Raw genomic sequence first — 19,048 nt, forward strand, 5'->3', positions numbered from 1 at the left:
TAAACCATAAACCCTCAAGTTCAGGCGTCGCCGCCTACATTCTTCTTCAGTTGACGGCAACACAATCTTCAATCCACGGCTGCTATCGTCAAACAAAATGTGAAAACAGTGTTAATATCCCCAATTTCTCTCAGCCACATGAGAAAGCCGAAAATTTCTCTAGAAATTTCATCTCGAGCTTCAAATCTTTTATTTTCAAAACACCAAATTCCCATTCCCCAAACGCTGTTGAAGATTGAAATTTGGTTGTGATACTGTGAACTCCGCTTCCCATTCTTCTCCCCCATGTTTCGCCGATTCCTCGGCATTAAATGCCACAATCCTATTCCTTTTTCTAATTTACTCGACCCCTTTTCCCCCAAATTCAAACTCATTCAATTATTCCCTCTAACCCTGCAATTTTTCTCCTCCATTTCTCAATTGGATGATGCTCGAAGACCCTTTTCCTCCACCATTCCGCCGCCCGACGAAGCCGGTCGATCGGAGTTGCGTTCCGTTAAGGTTTCGCTTAGTTCTTTGTTTAGCTCCAGCCCATTGGTGCTTAATCCAAGACCTTTGGCTTTTGTGATCACTGGCCCAAGCGGGGTGGGAAAGGGTACTGTGATTAAACGATTGAGAGAAGTTCGAGAAAGGCTCCATTTCGCTGTTACAGTGACGAGCCGTCCAATTCGACCTGGTGAAGTCGATGGAAAAGACTATTATTTCGTCTCTAAGGAAGAGTTCCTTGCTATGGTTGAGAGGAAAGAGCTTCTGGAATATGCGTTTGTGTATGGAGATTACAGGGGGATTCCCAAAGGGCAAATTCATGAGTTTATGGCAAAAGGGTATGATATTGTGTTGAGAGTTGATATTCAAGGGGCTGAAACATTGAAGAGGATTTTTCGGACATCTGCTGTTTCTGTGTTTTTGATGGCGGAAAGTGAGGTTGAATTAGTGGAGAGGTTGATTGATAAGAGAACGGAGACTAAAGAATCGTTGTTGGTGAGAGTTGCAACGGCTAGAGAGGAAGTGAAGCATATTAAGAATTTTGATTATGTGGTTGTGAATGCAGATGGGAAGTTGGAGAGTGCGGTTAAGCTTGTGGAATCCATTATTGATGCTGAGAAGGCAAAGGTCTTGCATAGAAAAGCTGTTGTTTAGATTCAGCTTTTGAGACATCATTTTGCAAGGTAACAACACATTTGTTATGAGATGAGTTTCTTTCTTAGGAAAGTAACTCTAGTAGATTGAGAAGGAACAACAGAATCATAACTAGTCTGTTTAAAACTCCAGCTTCCTTTTGCCTTGTTTTGACCAAAGCTTGCACAGATTTTTGTTTTGGATTCTATTTCAAATGGTTCGATTTTTTTGTAGGGACTGTTTGGGAGTTTCTTTATGATTGATGATCCACCCCTCATGAAAGTATAAATTCTAAGCTTTTGATTAGGCCACATCCAACTACTGTGCTTTTACAATTCATCGTGTTCCCTAACGCCATAACTTACCTGAGTATGTCACATGGAAGATCCTTACAAATTGTGCTCAATCAAGATTGATATTTCATCCCTAACGCAATGGATCGTAAAAATAATCAAAAGGTTATGATTGATACTTTTATGAGGGGTAGATTACTCCCAAAGAAGTTAACGGTACAAAAATCTCCTCAAATGCCTGGTATGTATCAAGAGAGATGTTTTCATTATTTATGTATTCAAGATGTTACTTTTAACAGGTTACATCTCAACGCTTAGCTGAATAGTATACAGTCTTGTTGTATCTGATCTTAAAGACTTGGTCAGTGTGTTATACTACATTATCTGAATAGTATACAGACTTGTAGTTTTTATATTTTATTTTTTATATATATAAGAAAGAAACAAAAGGATATTCGGACTTGTAGTTTGCTAATAAATTTAAATGTTATAGAAACCATAATTTTATCAATTGCATCCTCCACTTGAAAAGTAGTGTGAGGAAAACAATTTCATAATATGTCAAAATTTGAAAAAAGACTACGAAATGATTAGAAAATCAAACTAATCAACCAAGATAGTTCAAAGAAACTCTACTACCAACTCAATTAGATTTATTTTAGTTTCTATCTTTATTGTGATTTTAGGTTTTAGCAATAGGCAAGAAAGTAATCACTAAATAAATAATTGATAAAGGAGATAAAGCAGTTGAAAAATGTTAGAGAATCTTTGACCCTTTGCAAAAAGTATTTGCAATAGTCCTATAGTTTAAGAGTTGGCAGCATGAAAGTGGCTTTGATTTCGATATGAAAATGATACATTTTGCTAAAATGCATCAACAAAATTGTTATTCTTTTGTTCTTCTTCAATTTACTATTAAAAAGTCGAGAAGAATGCCGCACACGCACACACACATGACATACTCAAATTTAAGTTCTTCTGTGCCCTCTATTCTTTGAAAAGATTTCAAAAGGTGCAAAAACCACATATTGAAAAAAAGATAACATATGTTTTAAGGACATAAGAGTATTAAAATTTGTGGTTAAAGCAACACAATGATTGTAAGGCTCACAATACAAACTCTTTTCACTAGTTTAGGGATGAGGGAATAAACACCGAGAAGGAAAGAAAGAAAACGAGAAGGAGCCTCATCGTCTTTAAATTTCTTTGCTACATAATTAACTTATGGAGGTGTTAGAACAAACTTAGTTACCAACAAAGTTTGGTTCAGTTCGATACACTTAATTTACCCTAATAACATAAACTCGATAATATTGACACCCAAATGAAAAGAAACACTTATTTAGAAACAGATTCAAATCTTATTTGTAAAAAATAAATGCTCATATTCTAATTTCTAGAAGCCCTTTGGTCAAACCAAAAGAAGAAACAGTGTTACCATCCCCAAGTCTCTCAGCCACATGAGATAGCCAAAAATGTCTCAAGAAATTTCTAGTTGAGCTTCAAATTTTTAATTCTCAAAACCCTCAAATGGGTTTCCCATTCCCTGACGATGTTGAAGATTGAATTGAGATTGTGTTGTGATACTGTGAACTGCGCTTCCCATTCTTCTCTCCCATGTCTCGCAGATTCTTCGCCACTTCTCTTTCCCGCTCTTCAATGCTCCACACAAAATTCCACAATCCCATTCCTTTTCCTAATTTTCTCAACCCCATTTCCCTCAAATCCAAAACCATTCAATCATTCCCTTTAACACCACGATTTTTCTCCTCCATTTCTCAAATGGGTGATGCTCGAAGACCCCCTTTCCCCACCATTCCGCCGCCCGACAAAGCCGACCGATCGGAATTGCTTCGTTCCCTCGAGTTTTCGCTCGGTTCTTCGTTTAGCTCCGACCCTTTGGTGCCGAATCCAAGCCCTTTAGTTATTGTGATCAGTGGCCCAAGTGGGGTGGGAAAGGATGCTGTGATTAAACGATTGAGAGAAGTCCGAGAAGGGCTCCATTTCGTTGTCACGGCGACGAGTCGTCCAATGCGACCTGGTGAAGTCGATGGTAAAGACTATTATTTCGTCTCTAAGGAAGATTTTCTTGATATGATCGATAGGAACGAGCTGCTGGAATATGCTTTAGTGTATGGAGATTACAAGGGGATTCCCAAAAGGCAAATTCGTGAGTTTATGGCAAAAGGGTATGATATTGTGTTGAGAGTTGACACTCAAGGGGCTGCAACATTGAGGAAAGTTCTTGGGAATTCTGCTGTTTTTGTGTTTTTGATGGCGGAGAGTGAGGTTAAATTGGTGGAGAGGTTGATTGATAGGAAGACGGAGACTAAAGAATCATTGTTGCTGAGAGTTGCAACGGCCAGAGAGGAAGTGAAGCATGTTAGAAATTTTGATTATGTGGTTGTGAATGCAGATGGGAAGTTGGAGAGTGCGGTTAAGCTTCTGGAATCCATTATTGATGCTGAGAAGGCAAAGGTCTCGCAGAGAAATGCTGTTGTTTAGATTCAGCTTTTGAGACATCATTTTGCAAGGTAACAAAACTTTTGTTATGATATGAGTTTCTTTCTTAGGAAAGTAACTATCATAGATTGAGAAGGAACAACAGAATCATAACTAGTCTGTTTAAAACTCCAGCTTCCTTTATGGAAGTATATTTTTATTGCTTTTGTTTGTTCGATAGTAGTATAGTTTCGCCTTGTTTTTACTGAAGCTTGCAAAGATTTCGTTTTGAATTCTATTTCAAATGCCTGTTATCAGTTGAGAAGTTTCCATTATTCATCCAAGATGTTACTCACTTCTAACAGGTTACCTTTCAACACTCAGCTGAATAGTATTCAGTCCTGTTGTATTTGATATTCCAGCTAACTTTTTGTTTCGTAAAGTCTAGTGGTCGGCTTTTTATTTAAGACCCTGTTTGATGATATTCTTCATAAAGTCTAGTGGTTTTTCGTGATTTTCATATCATGCTTCTGATGGAAACGTTTAAGTTATTTGATGGTTGAATTTTGAGGGTTCCTTCTCATTAAAGGACACTCTCCCTTCCCTTTTAAGATTAGATTTCTGGCTCATCTAATAGATTTAACTAGTGTTGCAGATAAAAGGAGGGCTCTTCCCAAGGATCAAAAGTCAAATTTTATTGTGAATCAAAGGTTAAAGAATACACGAGACAGACGGAGAATCAAAAGCAGATTAAGAACTAAAATCCAAATTGGAAACTAAAAAGGATTAAATTACCCAATTACTCGATGTTAACCACTAATCCTGATACTTCATTAACATGGGGTCTTATGGTATGGGAATGGAAGGAAACTCGTGTTAGAACATAGAATCTGTAACGAAGCATAAGTGGGTTGGTTAATCTTGGTTATTGGCCAAAACTGACTTTATACTATCCTATTTATATAAAATAATGTGAAAATCAACATTGAAACCAACATTCTAGATACTCAATGCCAACTGAATAGACTATACCAGCCCCTAAACTACTTTTGTTTCGAGTTTCATAAAACTGAACCAACAACTTGTGTTGCTCAATTCAACTGCCTAGCTAGATTCATTCAGTTTTTCCAGTTTCAGCTAGCACTCCTACTTTTTAGCTCTAATGCTATGTTAAGTTCATCATCAGGCCAGAAACTCAAATTGATCTATTATAATCTCATCTGTTGTTTTTACTGTTTAACACCGAGCAGCGTGTCGTGCTTTATATTACAAGAAACAGTGCACAGGAGAGACAGGTCCCCTAAAATGGGGGTATGGATACTGTTAGGCCTCCAATTGTGTATCAGTACATAGGAAGGGTAAAAGGTGAAATGTGATAAGAGGGGTAGAGTTGGAAATATGTGTAAGGGTATAAATAGTTTGTTGGGAGAAATGTGGAGAGTTAGTTTGTACAGCAACCTTCTCGAGAGCGAGAGGTTGAGGAGGTGACAATCACCTGTTATCGTACTCTTAGTTTCATGGAGAGATTGTATCGAGAGAGTGAGATTGTACTATTTATTCCCAGAAATGGAGGGGCACTGGCATCCAAACCTCACATAACTGGGCCAAACTCATATGGGTACTGTTTTGCATATGCCATATCCATGACTTACGGTTATCATCATCTCCTGCAGGAGTTATTAGATTATCATCAATGGAAGAGGGTGAAGGCTGATTTCATTTAGTTACATATCCATACGTCTGGTCTTGCTCGTTACTGTCATTCCCAGTTTTACTACTCATTATAATACCCAAACATAGGTTGAACCCAAACCTTTATGAAGCTCATATTTGTTTTGGCAGTTGAACAATAATCTCAGGCAGCATAGGGAGGACTCACTGCTCCAAAAAGGTGTGTATTTATCAGTCTACCATGGTTGTTACTCTAACTGAAATGACAATAAAGTTCTACTTTCTGTGGATTCGATACTGTACCTTTTTTTATTTTGGGTGAAAAAAAAAACTGCATGTTGAGTGTATTGATTGAACTGTACAAACATTGGACTAAGATACAAACGATCTTAAAAGAAAAGCTAAAGGTTGTATTTTTGAAGATTGTTTTCTTCTCTTTTAGTCTGGCATTCAAGGTTAGATTGGATTGCTAGTTTTAAAAAAATTTGGTCAGAGAAAAATATTGTAGAAAGCTGTTGTTTTTTGGAGTTGCTGATTAGAAGGTTCTTCATTCAGATGAGAAAATCCTGTATATTTTTTTCCCCTTCAAATTCAAAATTTGCTATAGGAATGAATAACTGTTTAGGGTTAATGCTCCTCCATTGTGGAATTTGACTTCCAAACAATCTTATTCCTTTTCTTTTTTCCTCTAAAAACTTGGGAATAGGGTAGGGTGATTATAATTTCTTTTGCAATGGAACTGAGGATGAGATTGTGTTAATTCATCGAATAACTCAAAAACTTAAGTGAATAGATTGCGGTATACTCAATTATAGTAACACTATTTCTCACTTGTAGACTTAACAATTTGTAGATAATCCAACAAATGGAAATCAATATTAAATTTGAGAGGCAGTGACATTTCATAGGTTCGAAAACGATAAATCCTCCTTTCATACCATACCATGTGGAAGGATAAATTTAACTTTGTTGTCATTTATAAGTGTAGGCATAAATATTAATGATACGAAATTGATTATTGATTAACATCTTTTAAATTGAGGGATGGTTAAAATAAAAAGTTTGAAACTTTGGAAAAACCCTAATATATACATATATATTAACAAACAGTGGGAAATTTTAACTATCGCTCCCACATGTTAGAATTTCATATCTATTCAATTTCCAACTTATATCGGACAATATGCAATTACAAAAACTATTATGAACTAGATGATTGATTACTATTGCACACAAAAACTTTCAATTTAGGCAAATTACTTTATAAGGATAAAAAAGAGTATACAAATCTAAATTAGAAACAACAAATAATACCTAAAAGAGAAACTTTAGATACGGACAAGGACAAAAAAACATATAAAATTCTCATAACAATTCCATTTACAGGATATTGCAAAAGCTTTTAAGCAAAATTCTTGGGTAGAGGGAGTTGTCAAGTAATGTGTTGAGAAAAAGGCTCTTATAAAGTATGATTGAAGAGACAGAATTATAATCAAAATATTGTGTTTATCATTGGGAAAGTTCGACACGTGTCCTTAATTGTCCAAATAATCAAAGGCTTGGTAATAAAAACATGTAACCACAGCTTGCAATTTGATTCTTGTACTCCAAGGCTTTGGGAAATGGCTGGTTTCCAAAACTCCTTTTTTGCTTGGCTCTTGTTTCTTCCTTCAACTTCACACAAAATAACTATTTCCCCCACTGTTTCTTCTTCATGGACCTGATTCATTCATTTATTTATAAACTAAAAGTCAAGACACGTCAAGGTATATGAAGGGGATGTTAGATAAAGAAGTTTTTATTTATGGTTTAAATTCTATTTTGGTCTATAAACTTTTATAATGTTCAATTCAAAAAGGTTTGTTAATGTTAATATCAATGTGTAGCAAAAATTTGAAAACAAATATCATGAAATGAGGATCGAGGTTAGAATACAATTAATTTTTTACACCATTTACTTTGGTCGATGTAAAATGTTGTCGTCATGGAACAACACATGCTTGAGAAAGATTTTAAAATGGATAAAATCCCTATTGACAAGCTCATGACTACCCTTATTCTATCAACTTCAAAATCTCATGTTTTGTTCCCAACGTCACAATGTAAACCAAATAATTGTGAATCATGTCTTTAATCATCATAATTTTCTTACCATCAAAAATGATTTCGAGAAAAAGAATATTTCGTTTAAATATGATTTTGACCATTCCTAAAACATGCCTTCAAACCTTCAGTTTTCAAATGTTTAAAGAAAACTATATTTAGAAGTCCACAAAAAAGGGTATCTTTTTGTTTGTCAATTGTTTCAAAAAAGAAAGTATTGTTGGCAAAAAAGCACTTACTTTGTGGATGAACTCCAAAAGTCAATACGTCCAAAGGACCCATTTGACTTGAAATGAGGAAATTGCTTTCATCAAACTCCTTCATTAGTAAGCTTTCGAAATCTATACAAAGAAAAGAAAAGAAAAAAAATAAAAAAAGTTAATAATATCTCGGCCTTCTAGATAAAGTAACTCGTCTCTACTTGCTCCAAGTTAAAGGGTGCTTGTTTTTCTCAAAAACAGAACTCGAAGAACTTCTGAGTAAATTCACAGAAAGAGAAGCCACTTCACGCTACTCCTTCCATATCCAAAAACAAGCCGTGTCCCCAAAGCTTTTCATTGCATATAAAACCACCATACTTCATCCATAACTCAAACAGAAACAGCACTTCAAGTTTCCATCTCACTAAAAATCTTTATTCTTTTCAGCTTTCTGATTGATTGGTTTGAAAAACATGGATGATGGGAGATCTCCAGCATGTGATCGGAACGACATTTGTTTGCAGATATCAGAAACTTGCAGTGGAAACACCACCATGTTTGAGCCGAGGAGGGCCAGTATCACAATGAGAGAAAGTAGTAATGTGGATTTTGTACCACCAATGAAACCTGCGGTCCGTGCACCAGAGAAAAAGCTCACGCTCTTTGCTCTTCGGTTAGCAGTACTTGAGAAAGCAGCGACAGGGCTGGGAACTCTTGGGTTCATCTGGGCAACTGTGGTTCTTCTTGGTGGTTTTGCTATAACATTAGATAAAACTGACTTTTGGTTCATCACTATTATTCTGTTGATCGAAGGAACTCGAATATTCAGCCGGAGCCATGAGTTAGAATGGCAGCACCAAGCAACATGGTCGATTGCTGATGCTGGTTTAAACAGCTTTCGGGCACTGAGGACCAGGTCCCAGTTCCTGGTTAGGAAAATCAAAGCAACTTTCAAGTCGGTTCTTGCATTGGGAAAGCAAAGCCGAGGCCGAGAGATAAGAGGGAATTCAAATACTAACAACCGAGGAATGTCAGAGCAGTCGAGGATGCCAACTCGGCAATGGAGCACACCAGATGTTCCTCTTTTGCCATACGGTCAATGGGTTTTCTTGTCAAAGAACATCAGTAAACTTCTTTATTGGCTTCAACTTATATCTGCAACAGCTTGTGTGGTGCTCTCGCTAATGAAATTAATCAAGCACAACTATGGCAATATAGCGAAGGGGGACATGGACAAGAGAAACAGGCGCGCTGCTCTCAGCATTTTCTATGGCTTGGCATTGGCAGAAGCTTTGTTGTTTTTAATAGAAAAAGCTTACTGGGAATGGAAGGTCATCTTCCGGAAGTTATTGGAAAAGGTGAACAAAGAATGTGAATTGGGGCCTTTGGGTATGATCTCAACAAAAAGATTCTTTTACGATGCATATTCAAGATGCGTCAATGGAAGCATCTTCGATGGCCTGAAAATGGATATGGTCTCTTTCGCAATGGAGCTCTTAGATTCAAGTTTTCCTGATGAGCAGCTCATCGGAGTGAGAATTCTTCGACAGTTTTCAATGAATCAGAGATTTTCCAATGACACGCTTGAAAAGATAGGGGTGAATCTTGCTGTTATAGAAAGATTAGTTGAGATGTTGAACTGGAAAGACCCACAAGAAGAAGAGATTAGACTTTCAGCTGCTGAAATTTTGTCAAAACTAGCAGGAAAAAAGCAGAACTCATTAAGAGTTGCTGGGATACCTGGCGCCATGGAGTCAATATCATCTCTACTCCATAATGGTCGAAGCTCCAATGTTTCTGCAGATGAAATAAGTGAGAAGAAGATCATCCATGACCGTGCCAACTATTCATTCTGGACATTCAATCACTTGGGACTCCTCATTCTGAAGAAGCTTGCACGAGATCATGATAACTGTGGTAAGATTGGGAACACAAGAGGTCTCCTGCCAAAAATCATAGATTTCACTCACGCAGAAGAAAGATTACTGAAAGACGAGCATGTTGCGCAATCACAGATTCAAACAGTCAAAAGATCATTGCAAGTGGTGAAGATGCTGGCAAGCACGACAGGAACAACAGGAAAATTTCTCCGCAATGAGATTGCTGAGATAGTTTTTACAATCAGCAACATCAGGGATGTATTGCGATATGGTGATAAACATCCATCGCTTCAGAAATTGGGCATTGAAATCTTAACCAGTTTGGCACTGGACGAGGATGCAACAGAGAGAATTGGCGGTACTGGTAGTGTTTTAAAGGAACTGTTCAGAATTTTCTTCAACCAAGAGATGGGGGAGATCCATAATCGTACAAGGATAGCAGCTGGAGAAGCACTGGCAATGCTAGCATTGGATAGCAAAAACAACTGTAATCGTATTCTGAAGCTGGAGGTGCAGGAAAAGCTGGTAACAACTTTAGAGATTCCATTGCTTCGTGTGAATGCTGCAAGAATATTGAGAAATTTGTGCGTTTACAGCGGCTCAGAAGGTTTTGACAAACTCAGGGGAGTTGCAGCTGCAGCTTCAATAGTAAGTAATCAAAATCAATTTCTATTAATACTAATCCAACACAACCTTTTGTTTCAAATATGGGGTATGGGATTCCAAACACACAGAAGCTTTATATCAACCAAACTTTGACACTTGAGTTTTTGAAATTAGTGCAAGGAAGAACAAAAATATTTTAATACTTTTCAGAGCTTGCTATAAATATTTACAAATACAAACAAAGTTGACTTGTACATTTTCCTTTTTTTAAGATATACTTCTACTTCTTTAGAATTGGTTTATAAAGGGAATTTTTACACCATTAAAGTGGCTATCACCTATATTTATTCATATCAAGCTTGAGTTTGTATACACTATATCCGGTTTGTAGATTTATGATTTGTAAAACTAGTTTCAAAAGCCTTAACTTAGTCGCACATAGGGAATTTCTTAAGAAAATAAAAATAAATTACCATTTCTCTTTCCCGCTCTTACCACAATCCTCCATTTCCATTTCAGGTAATTCAAGCAATCAAATCAGAAGACCAAAAACTACAAGAAGTAATGATCGGACTGGCAGCCCAAATTTTAAAATTCACAACATCCCACGAAGCCGCCATCACATTCGAGAGGGCCGGCACGACGCAGGCCGAGTTGGCCGCGACATTGGTCCAGATTCTAAAGAAACACAAAAACCCACCAACTAAAACGCCGCAGATTCGGCGGTTTGTAATAGAAATGGCGATTTGGATGATGAGAGAAAATACAGAGAACGTACATTTCTTCGAGGAATTAGGGATGGGGAAGGAGCTAGAGGCAGTCTTGGAGACTACGTCAGAGCTTGAAAGCTTCAATATCTTCTCCGGCACCGTTGGGCTGAGCCGCCACCGCATGACGATGCATTCGCTCGCCGAAATCGCATTGGGGCTCTTGGGAAGACGCTGATTCCATTATCGCATAAATAAATAAATAAGCTCTCCATAATTCTTTGTTCTAATTATTCTTTCCAATATTACTTTTCCACTTTACTAAAATGTAATGCTTCACTTCACAAGTAATGTTAGAATATTATTTTGTTCCTAAGACTTCAAAATTTGTTTATTTTCTTTATGTAGTTCATAATATTTACATATAGTTTTGTAAATAAATTTAGCAAACTCTTTTAATCATTCAATACTTTATAATGGATATATTGTAAAATTTGGTTATATTTTATTAATATTTAATTTTAAAATTTATCATATATGTTTAAATTTGTATATTTAGCAATAGGACTAAAATCGAATATACTAATTTATTCGAATCATTTTTAGTCTTAATTTTTGTCCTTTGTGTGTTGTTGACTTTCGATATTTTGATATTTTGTTGGTAATTGGACTCTGTATTTTATCATATTAATTAGATTGATAAATAACCAATAAATCTTACTTTATTTCTCAAAATTTTTAATGTCAACACAAAACACAAATCAACCAATTTTGATCAAATCAACAAAAAAAAAAAAACTAATCTCGTTATTTTTTTCTCAAAAACTCAACTCTTTCACATCCTCTTATGGGTTTCCACACTCTCTATTTTTATTTTTTCTTTCTAAAAAAATGGAATCTTGAAGCAAATCGTAAAAACGTTAAATGAAATAAAAATAATAAAATATAACTCGACATATTGGTATTAATATCCATGACAAGGTGAACACGTAACTAAAAAAAAAATAAGAACAATCCATAACAAAAATGAAAATTTTACGAAATAGGCATTTTTACAAGCCCAATCAATTTAATTAATACGATGAATATAGAATCTCGTCATCTAAATATAGTTTATGAACTAAAAACTAATATAAATCAAGTTAACAAATTCCTAACAACAAAGATAAAAGTAAGCTCTGTTTAAAAGTTTATGAACTAAAACAAATATTTTAAAAAGTTTAAGATAAAATAAGATATAAAGTTATACTAAAATAAGATTTAAATCAAAACAATCTACCGTGTATTTAAATTTTGGTATCTTTCTTTTATCATAAAATTGAGACAATAACTTAGATAATTATGTTAGTAAATGTCTAAATTTGAGGGAAGATTAAAAATCAACGTTGAAGTCTTCAACAGTAAATTTGTAATTTGAGAAGTAAGAAAAAAAAAATGGCTTTGAAGTCAAGTAGACCTCTTGAAAAGTTTGATTTTTTTTTTTAATTTTTTTTTAATATAATTTGATTTATAAACTTTGAACTATCTAATTATTGAAAAAGCTATAATCTATTAAAAGTAAAAGAAAAAGATTGACGTAATAGCTTATAGTTTATTAAAAAAGAGTGATATAGTCATATAGCTACACGAAAAGATTAACGTTGTTATCATTTATTTAATCTCAATAGATATTCTTAAAATAATCTCCATGATCAATTTTTACAACATCAAATCAATTATGTGAATAATGTTGCAGTGATGTCATAAATATTTTTCAATTTTTACACATTAGTCTTCGTGGACCTCTTCAAATATATCTTTTTACAACACTTTTTTAACTTCAAAAGTGTAAAACATACAAATAAAGACATAGACATAGCATCAATCAAGATATTTGAGTAGACAAATCATAAAATTATCCTCAAATAGAATGATGAACATAAAAACCTTCTATATTTGTCATTTATACCCATTTTAGGACTACATTTGGACCTATCACATTTATGGACTTATTACGTATAATTAAAAATTATAGAGTTTATTATACATTTTTTAAAGTTTAGATTTAACATAAAATGGTATCTTATTTTTATGGTTAAAATGCAATGGACATAAGTTAAAATATGACTTTAATTTATTTATTTTATGCTTGGTTTAATAATTCATGGTAAAAATGTTCATCCATAGGGAGGGTTTTTGAAAAACTAAATTAAATTGTCCTTACATGTGTATAAAAGAAACCTTCGGACATTTGATCTGAGAACTATGTTAAATAATAAGATCCAAAAAACTGAACCCCAACATCTTCGAAATCGATTTGATTTCAATTCCTAAGATAAGCTACATTCAAGTTATGTAGATGATCTAAGAAACTAATTAAAATATTAATTAACATGTTACAATATTTAATTTTATGTCATTTCAATTAATGTAATAAATAAAAACAAATAAGACAACGTAAATACACAATTTCATACGGATTTAATTTCACGACTTTTAAGTTTTCTAAATAAATTTTCAACTTTTTCATTTGATTTAATTATGATTTCTCGGATCATATATATATATATATATATATATATATGAAGCTGAGTTTTAGAAATTGCAAATTCAAATTTCTTTAAATGGTACAAATTCAATTAGTAAGAGGAAAAACAGCTAATTAAATAATGTGTGATGCCCCACTCCCTAAAACAGTGGGTTTGGATCGATTAATCAACTAAAACTGACCACAAAACAATATTCTTCTACAACCCCATTGATTTTTTTAATCATTAAGTGCCGATTCAAAGAAACAATAAACAAAAGAAGTTGAAAAGATTGAGACTTTTAAATTAAATCTGCAAGATTCTCTCCAAACTCATGTTGTATTCAAGTGTTTAAAGCTTAAAATATCAGTAATTATGTGTTATTTAATGGTGAAACCAATCAAATCAAGCAAGATTCTTCAATATTCAATTCCAAATCCTCAAGTTTCCATGAAAACTTCATAACGCCTTTATCCCTCGAAAGCCAAAATTCAATTTCCTCCATTCATCTTGCAGCCCTATCTACTTTCCAAAAGCCAACAAATACCCTTTTAAGCAGTAGCCTTTTGTTTGGTTGTAGTAGGATCTTTGTTTCTCTTCCATTTTAACACAAGCCACAGGAGAATCTCTATCTCTATCCTGCAACCTTCATCCCCACATTGTTCTTCCTCCATTATCGGAAAAACCCAGTACAGGGTTTGCTTTCCGGCCACTATCCGGTTGTTCTCTGTAAGTTTTTTGGGTTTTCATTATCTGGGTTTGTGGCTGCTTGTGGATTCAGGGTAATGTGGCCATGTTTTATAGTCCACAGCCTTTTTTTCTTCTTTTGACATGGGATTATTTCTGATTCTATTTGTCTATTATTACTTTGTGTTTTTTCTGGTTTGTTCTTGTGGTCATCATTTCTTATGCTTGGAAGTTCGAACATGAATCAATTCAACAACTAAGTTGAGATTGTTCGACTCTCTCATCTCATTGACCCTGATGGTGTGTATCTTGGCTTGGAAGTTAGAACATGAATCAATTGAACAGCTTACTTGAGACTCGAGAGTGTTCAACTCTTTCATCTCATTGACCCTGATGATATATCTTGGCTTTGGAGTTATGAACTATGAGAGCTTGGAGGATGAACTAAAAAGAAGGGATTATTTTTTGAGATGGATATTTAGTTTTAGTAATTTAACTTTTTTTTCTTAGACATAGTACATTAACTTTGGTCGCGAGGAAATAGTGGTCTTGTTGACGTGCATTTCTTAAACAATGTAGTTTTTGTCTTATCTCTTTAAAAGTTTATGGAGGGGCAAACAAGTGAGATCAATAGTTATAGTATTTCAATCTATAACTTTGGAACAGCTGATTTTTAACTTTTCCTTTGTCTTTTTTTTATTATAGAACACATTAGAGTGCGTTAGATTCTTCAGTTCTGAGATTTTGATCTTTGAGTGCTCTTTTTTAGCAGTAGAGGCAAAAACAATGGCTCAGATTTTAGCTCCATCCACTCAATGGCAACTGAGAACTAAACTGACTTCAATGAGTTCAAGCCCCATTACTCCTAAGATGTGGAGTTCCATTCTTCTGAAGCAGAACAAGAAAGGAGCAGTAAAAAGCTCTTCAAAATACAGAGTCTTGTCTGTTAAATCTGTAGGTGGCACAATCAATAGAATGGAAGATCTACTAAATTTGGACGTCACTCCATATACCGACAAGATTATTGCTGAATATATCTGGTATATCTTATCTTCTTTGCTTAACATGTATTTCACCCATCACACTGCAGATTAGAATGTTTTATCTCATATCATCATATGTAAAAACACTGTTTGACTGCCATAACTGCTCTTTCATCTATGGTTAAATTGGTGTTTTTATGGTATGGCAAGTGGAAGTAATTCCTGTTCATTCATAAAAATGGGAACTGCAGTGAAGGTTCGTTGGATTGCAGTTCATCATTTGTGTTGGTGAAACCAACTGCAAAGCATTTGACAATGCATACTGTAGAAGACATGTTTTCATTTTAGCAATACTGTAAAATCTGAACCTTTGTGGTCTGGCTTTTGATATAGGATTGGAGGATCTGGCATCGATTTGCGTAGTAAGTCGAGGGTATGCTATCTCCTGGTTCTGCTTGAATAGTAAAATACCAGCACTTTGGTTGACCCCTCATCCTTCTTATTTCGTTTTGTTCATTATTTGATATAATCAGACCATATCAAAGCCTGTGGAACATCCATCTGAGCTACCCAAGTGGAACTATGATGGATCTAGTACTGGGCAAGCACCTGGGGAAGACAGTGAAGTCATTCTCTAGTATGATCTATGACATCAAATCATTACTTCATTATCATTACGACATTTAGTATCTTCATTTGACTATCATGAATTTATTCTTTTTATCCAGTCCTCAAGCAATTTTCAAGGATCCCTTCCGTGGTGGCAACAACATTTTGGTGAGTGCACAATGTTTGTAGAATTAAATATCATTGTTGATAAAATGAGAAACTCATTTTATGTATTCTAATTTTAATGGGTTATTGATCGAAGTTCAAACTATTCTAATCTTAAAATGAGAAACTCACTTGCAATGATCGAAGTACAACATCATATATCTGAATGTGCACAATTTTGTCATCCAATGAAGGTGATTTGTGATGCATACACACCAGCAGGCGTGCCCATCCCTACTAACAAACGACATAGAGCTGCTGAGATTTTCAGCAACAAGAAAGTTGTGGATGAAATTCCTTGGTTAGTACACCAATTAAGTCTGAGTATCTATTTTAGTGCTCAATGAAAAACAATATATTTAACTTTGCATAATTAACTATTGCAATTCTTCATGGTTAGTTATTTATTTCAAGTCTTTAACTTATCCCATATCTCCGTTCGATCTTCAAGTTTCGAGGCCCCGTCTATTTTGAAATTATAGGCATTTCTCTATCATAAAATTGGGGTCCAGTCTTTGAAATGTCAGTCGCTAATATGCCACATAGTTGAGAGATGGTGAGGATGGGAAAACAGGCCCAGCTCAATTTTCTTTCCAGGGAGGGAAATGGGAAATAAATATCCACCCTGCTCCATTTCTAATTTTTCATTCTTCTAAGATGGCCTTTTGTTAAAGATGTAAACATTATTTTCTTTTCTTCTTCTTTTGGTGTACATGTTCAGTGCATCATACTGAAACCATTGTAATTTAGGTATGGCATAGAGCAAGAGTACACCTTACTTCAGACAAATGTGAAGTGGCCTTTAGGTTGGCCAGTTGGAGCTTATCCAGGTCCTCAGGTTGACATTCCTTTGATATTAATCTTTACAGTTTCGTTGCTATGCTATTTTATACAATATCATGACTTCATCTGCAATGAATTCTTATCTATGGTAGGGCCCTTATTACTGTGGTGTTGGAGCTGATAAGTCATTCGGTCGAGACATATCAGATGCCCACTACAAGGCTTGTTTATATGCCGGAATCAACATTAGTGGCACCAATGGAGAAGTTATGCCTGGCCAGGTTCTCTCTCATTCTCACTTGTGTCTTCATCTAGCAAACCAAGCTGCTATGGTGCAATTCTTTTAATCCATCAAATTTTCTATATTTGCTATCAGTGGGAGTATCAAGTTGGTCCTAGTGTTGGGATCGAAGCTGGTGATCATATTTGGTGCTCTAGATACATTCTTGAGGTAAGTCATCCATGTTTACCCTTGAGTAACCAGTCGACGAATAAATGGTTACATATGAAACCTTGAAGAGCCAACAGATTGATGCTCTATTTATTCTGGATAAATCACATTTCTTTGCCCTTAAGTAAATATGTTTTCTTCCAACTTTAAGTAGTTGCATAGGCTGATGAAGTTAGTTCTTGAGAGACATACGAATGGTATAGTAGGTAGTTTCTGATGTTAATTTGCGTTTGTTTATGCATATTAGTCGGATGTATGTGGACTCATGTTTTCTTCTTGTCTTGACAGAGGATCACCGAGCAAGCTGGAGTAGTTCTCTCACTGGATCCAAAACCAATTGAGGTAGCTAACTCAAACTGTTATATACTATTTATTCTTGAAATCAACCGGTTAAATGGACTTCTCTGATCTATCTTCATTGGCAGGGTGACTGGAATGGAGCTGGATGCCACACCAATTACAGGTAATTGGATGCATTCTCTTTCATTGAGTATGATCGTTGAAGAAACAATGGAATGTTTATATTGCTGCCGTAATAACGACGGATCTGTTCTTTTACAGTACAAAGAGCATGAGAGAGGAAGGAGGCTTTGAAGTCATAAAGAAGGCAATTCTGAATCTGTCTCTTCGCCACAAAGATCATATCAGTGCTTATGGAGAAGGAAATGAGAGAAGGTTGACAGGAAAGCACGAAACAGCAAGTATCAACACGTTTTCCTGGGTACGTACGAAGATCTGCTGGACATGTTTGTATTGAACAATGAGATTTGGAGCATGTTTGAAAATTCTATTGAAAATTCCAACTGCAGGGAGTGGCTAACCGTGGCTGTTCAATCCGTGTGGGACGTGACACTGAGAAGCAAGGCAAAGGTATGTATTTCATCATTACAGGAAAAAAATGTCATTGAGTATACAGTTATTCCTTTCCGTCCAGTGTCCCAATGAAGGCTTTAGTAAGATAGATTCAGATAGTTCTCTTTTCGTTTGTGAAAGGGTAACCCAAGAAAATATGCTTGTTCTTCATTTTTCAAAAGACTAGTTGCATTCTAGCGAGGAAATATGGAGTTTAATTTGAAAAGCACTGCCTTCGTTGCTCAATCATAATAGAAAGGTCAAAATTCTTTAGCATTAAACGTAAACCGTGCTTATTTGCAATTTTTCCGCTTTTTCTGTAGTTTCTTTCTCTTGACATAAATAAGCTGAAATTAGGAGCAAAATCCTCATACTTACCAAAGAAGCTTCGTATTTTAGTGGAGTTTGCTTCTGTTATTTGAAGCTATTTGACATTTACAATTCTTGGCATTGACACTTTAATTGATTGTACTCTGTTGTTGTCATGTAATAGGTTATTTGGAAGACCGACGTCCGGCTTCAAACATGGACCCATATGTCGTGACCTCACTGCTAGCAGAAACAACGATACTGTGGGAGCCAACACTTGAAGCCGAAGCACTGGCTGCTCAGAAACTGTCATTGAAGGTTTGAAGCCAACGAGTCATATTTGGTCTTGAGGGCAAAGTTCTAAGTGGATTCGCACAATTTACCAAACCCCTTGCGAAGAATTTCCCTCATTCTGTTAGATAATGCAGAGAAGACCTTTTGTAAATAAAGGTCTTGAAGTCTTCCAGTCAGCTTTTCAGAACAGTCATACATCCAAAAAAAATATTTTGAAGCAAAAAAACCTTCATCTGTGTACTTTGCAGATGGTGTTTGCCAATTCTGATTGAAATTTATGTGATGTCAGATGTTCACTTTATTTGAATGTTTATTCAATTGGATTTAGACGGTTCCCCCTTCATCCAGTTACCATTTGACTATGAATTTATGCATGCATTTTTCTTG

The 19,048-nt window shown here is 35.3% G+C and overlaps 3 protein-coding genes and 1 long non-coding RNA gene across 16 annotated transcripts; 3 read left to right on the plus strand and 1 right to left on the minus strand.

Annotated features, from left to right (window-relative positions):
- LOC103483756 (guanylate kinase 3, chloroplastic-like) lies at nucleotides 1-5,946 on the plus strand. Of its 3 annotated transcripts, none has more exons than XM_051086116.1 (2): nucleotides 1-1,169; nucleotides 5,528-5,946. In XM_051086116.1, the coding sequence occupies exon 1, from the start codon at nucleotides 286-288 to the stop codon at nucleotides 1,138-1,140; it is 855 nt and encodes a 284-aa protein (XP_050942073.1). In that variant the 5' UTR covers nucleotides 1-285; the 3' UTR covers nucleotides 1,141-1,169; nucleotides 5,528-5,946. The 3 variants fall into 3 exon arrangements, with proteins under 3 accessions (XP_050942073.1, XP_050942074.1, XP_008438735.2); XM_051086117.1 differs by having other exon boundaries at nucleotides 5,697-5,946; XM_008440513.3 differs by lacking the exon at nucleotides 5,528-5,946 and adding an exon at nucleotides 1,354-1,827 and having other exon boundaries at nucleotides 3-1,169.
- Nucleotides 2,782-5,946, plus strand: LOC103483755 (guanylate kinase 3, chloroplastic-like). 3 transcript variants are annotated; one of them, XM_017043582.2, is made up of 2 exons: nucleotides 2,782-3,946; nucleotides 4,510-5,946. In XM_017043582.2, exon 1 carries the CDS (start codon nucleotides 3,030-3,032, stop codon nucleotides 3,915-3,917), a length of 888 nt encoding a protein of 295 aa, XP_016899071.2. In that variant the 5' UTR covers nucleotides 2,782-3,029; the 3' UTR covers nucleotides 3,918-3,946; nucleotides 4,510-5,946. The 3 variants fall into 3 exon arrangements, with proteins under 3 accessions (XP_016899071.2, XP_008438733.2, XP_008438734.2); XM_008440511.3 differs by having other exon boundaries at nucleotides 2,783-3,946; nucleotides 5,528-5,946; XM_008440512.3 differs by having other exon boundaries at nucleotides 2,785-3,946; nucleotides 5,697-5,946.
- A 1,021-nt stretch (nucleotides 5,947-6,967) lies between these two features.
- On the minus strand, nucleotides 6,968-11,242 carry LOC103483757 (uncharacterized). 7 transcript variants are annotated; one of them, XR_007821654.1, is made up of 4 exons: nucleotides 11,093-11,242; nucleotides 9,569-10,342; nucleotides 7,868-9,467; nucleotides 6,968-7,245 (listed from the first exon to the last, which is right to left on the minus strand). It is a non-coding gene; the product is annotated as an uncharacterized LOC103483757 (long non-coding RNA). The 7 variants fall into 7 exon arrangements; XR_007821658.1 differs by having other exon boundaries at nucleotides 9,569-10,348; XR_007821656.1 differs by lacking the exon at nucleotides 11,093-11,242 and adding an exon at nucleotides 10,788-10,932 and having other exon boundaries at nucleotides 9,569-10,348.
- Nucleotides 11,243-13,915: 2,673 nt separating this feature from the next.
- Nucleotides 13,916-19,004, plus strand: LOC103483759 (glutamine synthetase leaf isozyme, chloroplastic). 3 transcript variants are annotated; one of them, XM_008440515.3, is made up of 14 exons: nucleotides 13,916-14,257; nucleotides 14,985-15,255; nucleotides 15,592-15,631; nucleotides 15,732-15,835; nucleotides 15,927-15,975; nucleotides 16,167-16,273; nucleotides 16,723-16,810; nucleotides 16,908-17,036; nucleotides 17,132-17,206; nucleotides 17,495-17,548; nucleotides 17,632-17,669; nucleotides 17,768-17,927; nucleotides 18,016-18,076; nucleotides 18,552-19,004. In XM_008440515.3, the coding sequence occupies exons 2-14, from the start codon at nucleotides 15,002-15,004 to the stop codon at nucleotides 18,689-18,691; spliced, it is 1,299 nt and encodes a 432-aa protein (XP_008438737.1). In that variant the 5' UTR covers nucleotides 13,916-14,257; nucleotides 14,985-15,001; the 3' UTR covers nucleotides 18,692-19,004.
- Nucleotides 19,005-19,048: the final 44 nt, after the last annotated feature.

Source organism: Cucumis melo, chromosome 6 (genome assembly GCF_025177605.1).
Source record: "Cucumis melo cultivar AY chromosome 6, USDA_Cmelo_AY_1.0, whole genome shotgun sequence".
In the NCBI taxonomy this organism is placed as follows: domain Eukaryota; kingdom Viridiplantae; phylum Streptophyta; class Magnoliopsida; order Cucurbitales; family Cucurbitaceae; genus Cucumis; species Cucumis melo.

Coding starts and splice junctions, on each gene's coding strand:
- LOC103483756 (XM_051086116.1), top strand. CDS start 286: ATGTTTCGCCGATTCCTCGGCATTAAATGCCACAATCCTATTCCTTTT.
- LOC103483755 (XM_017043582.2), top strand. CDS start 3,030: ATGTCTCGCAGATTCTTCGCCACTTCTCTTTCCCGCTCTTCAATGCTC.
- LOC103483759 (XM_008440515.3), top strand. CDS start 15,002: ATGGCTCAGATTTTAGCTCCATCCACTCAATGGCAACTGAGAACTAAA. Junction 15,632..15,731: donor ATTTGCGTAGTAAGTCGAGG/GTATGCTATCTC, acceptor TGATATAATCAG/ACCATATCAAAGCCTGTGGA. Junction 17,037..17,131: donor GAGAAGTTATGCCTGGCCAG/GTTCTCTCTCAT, acceptor ATTTGCTATCAG/TGGGAGTATCAAGTTGGTCC.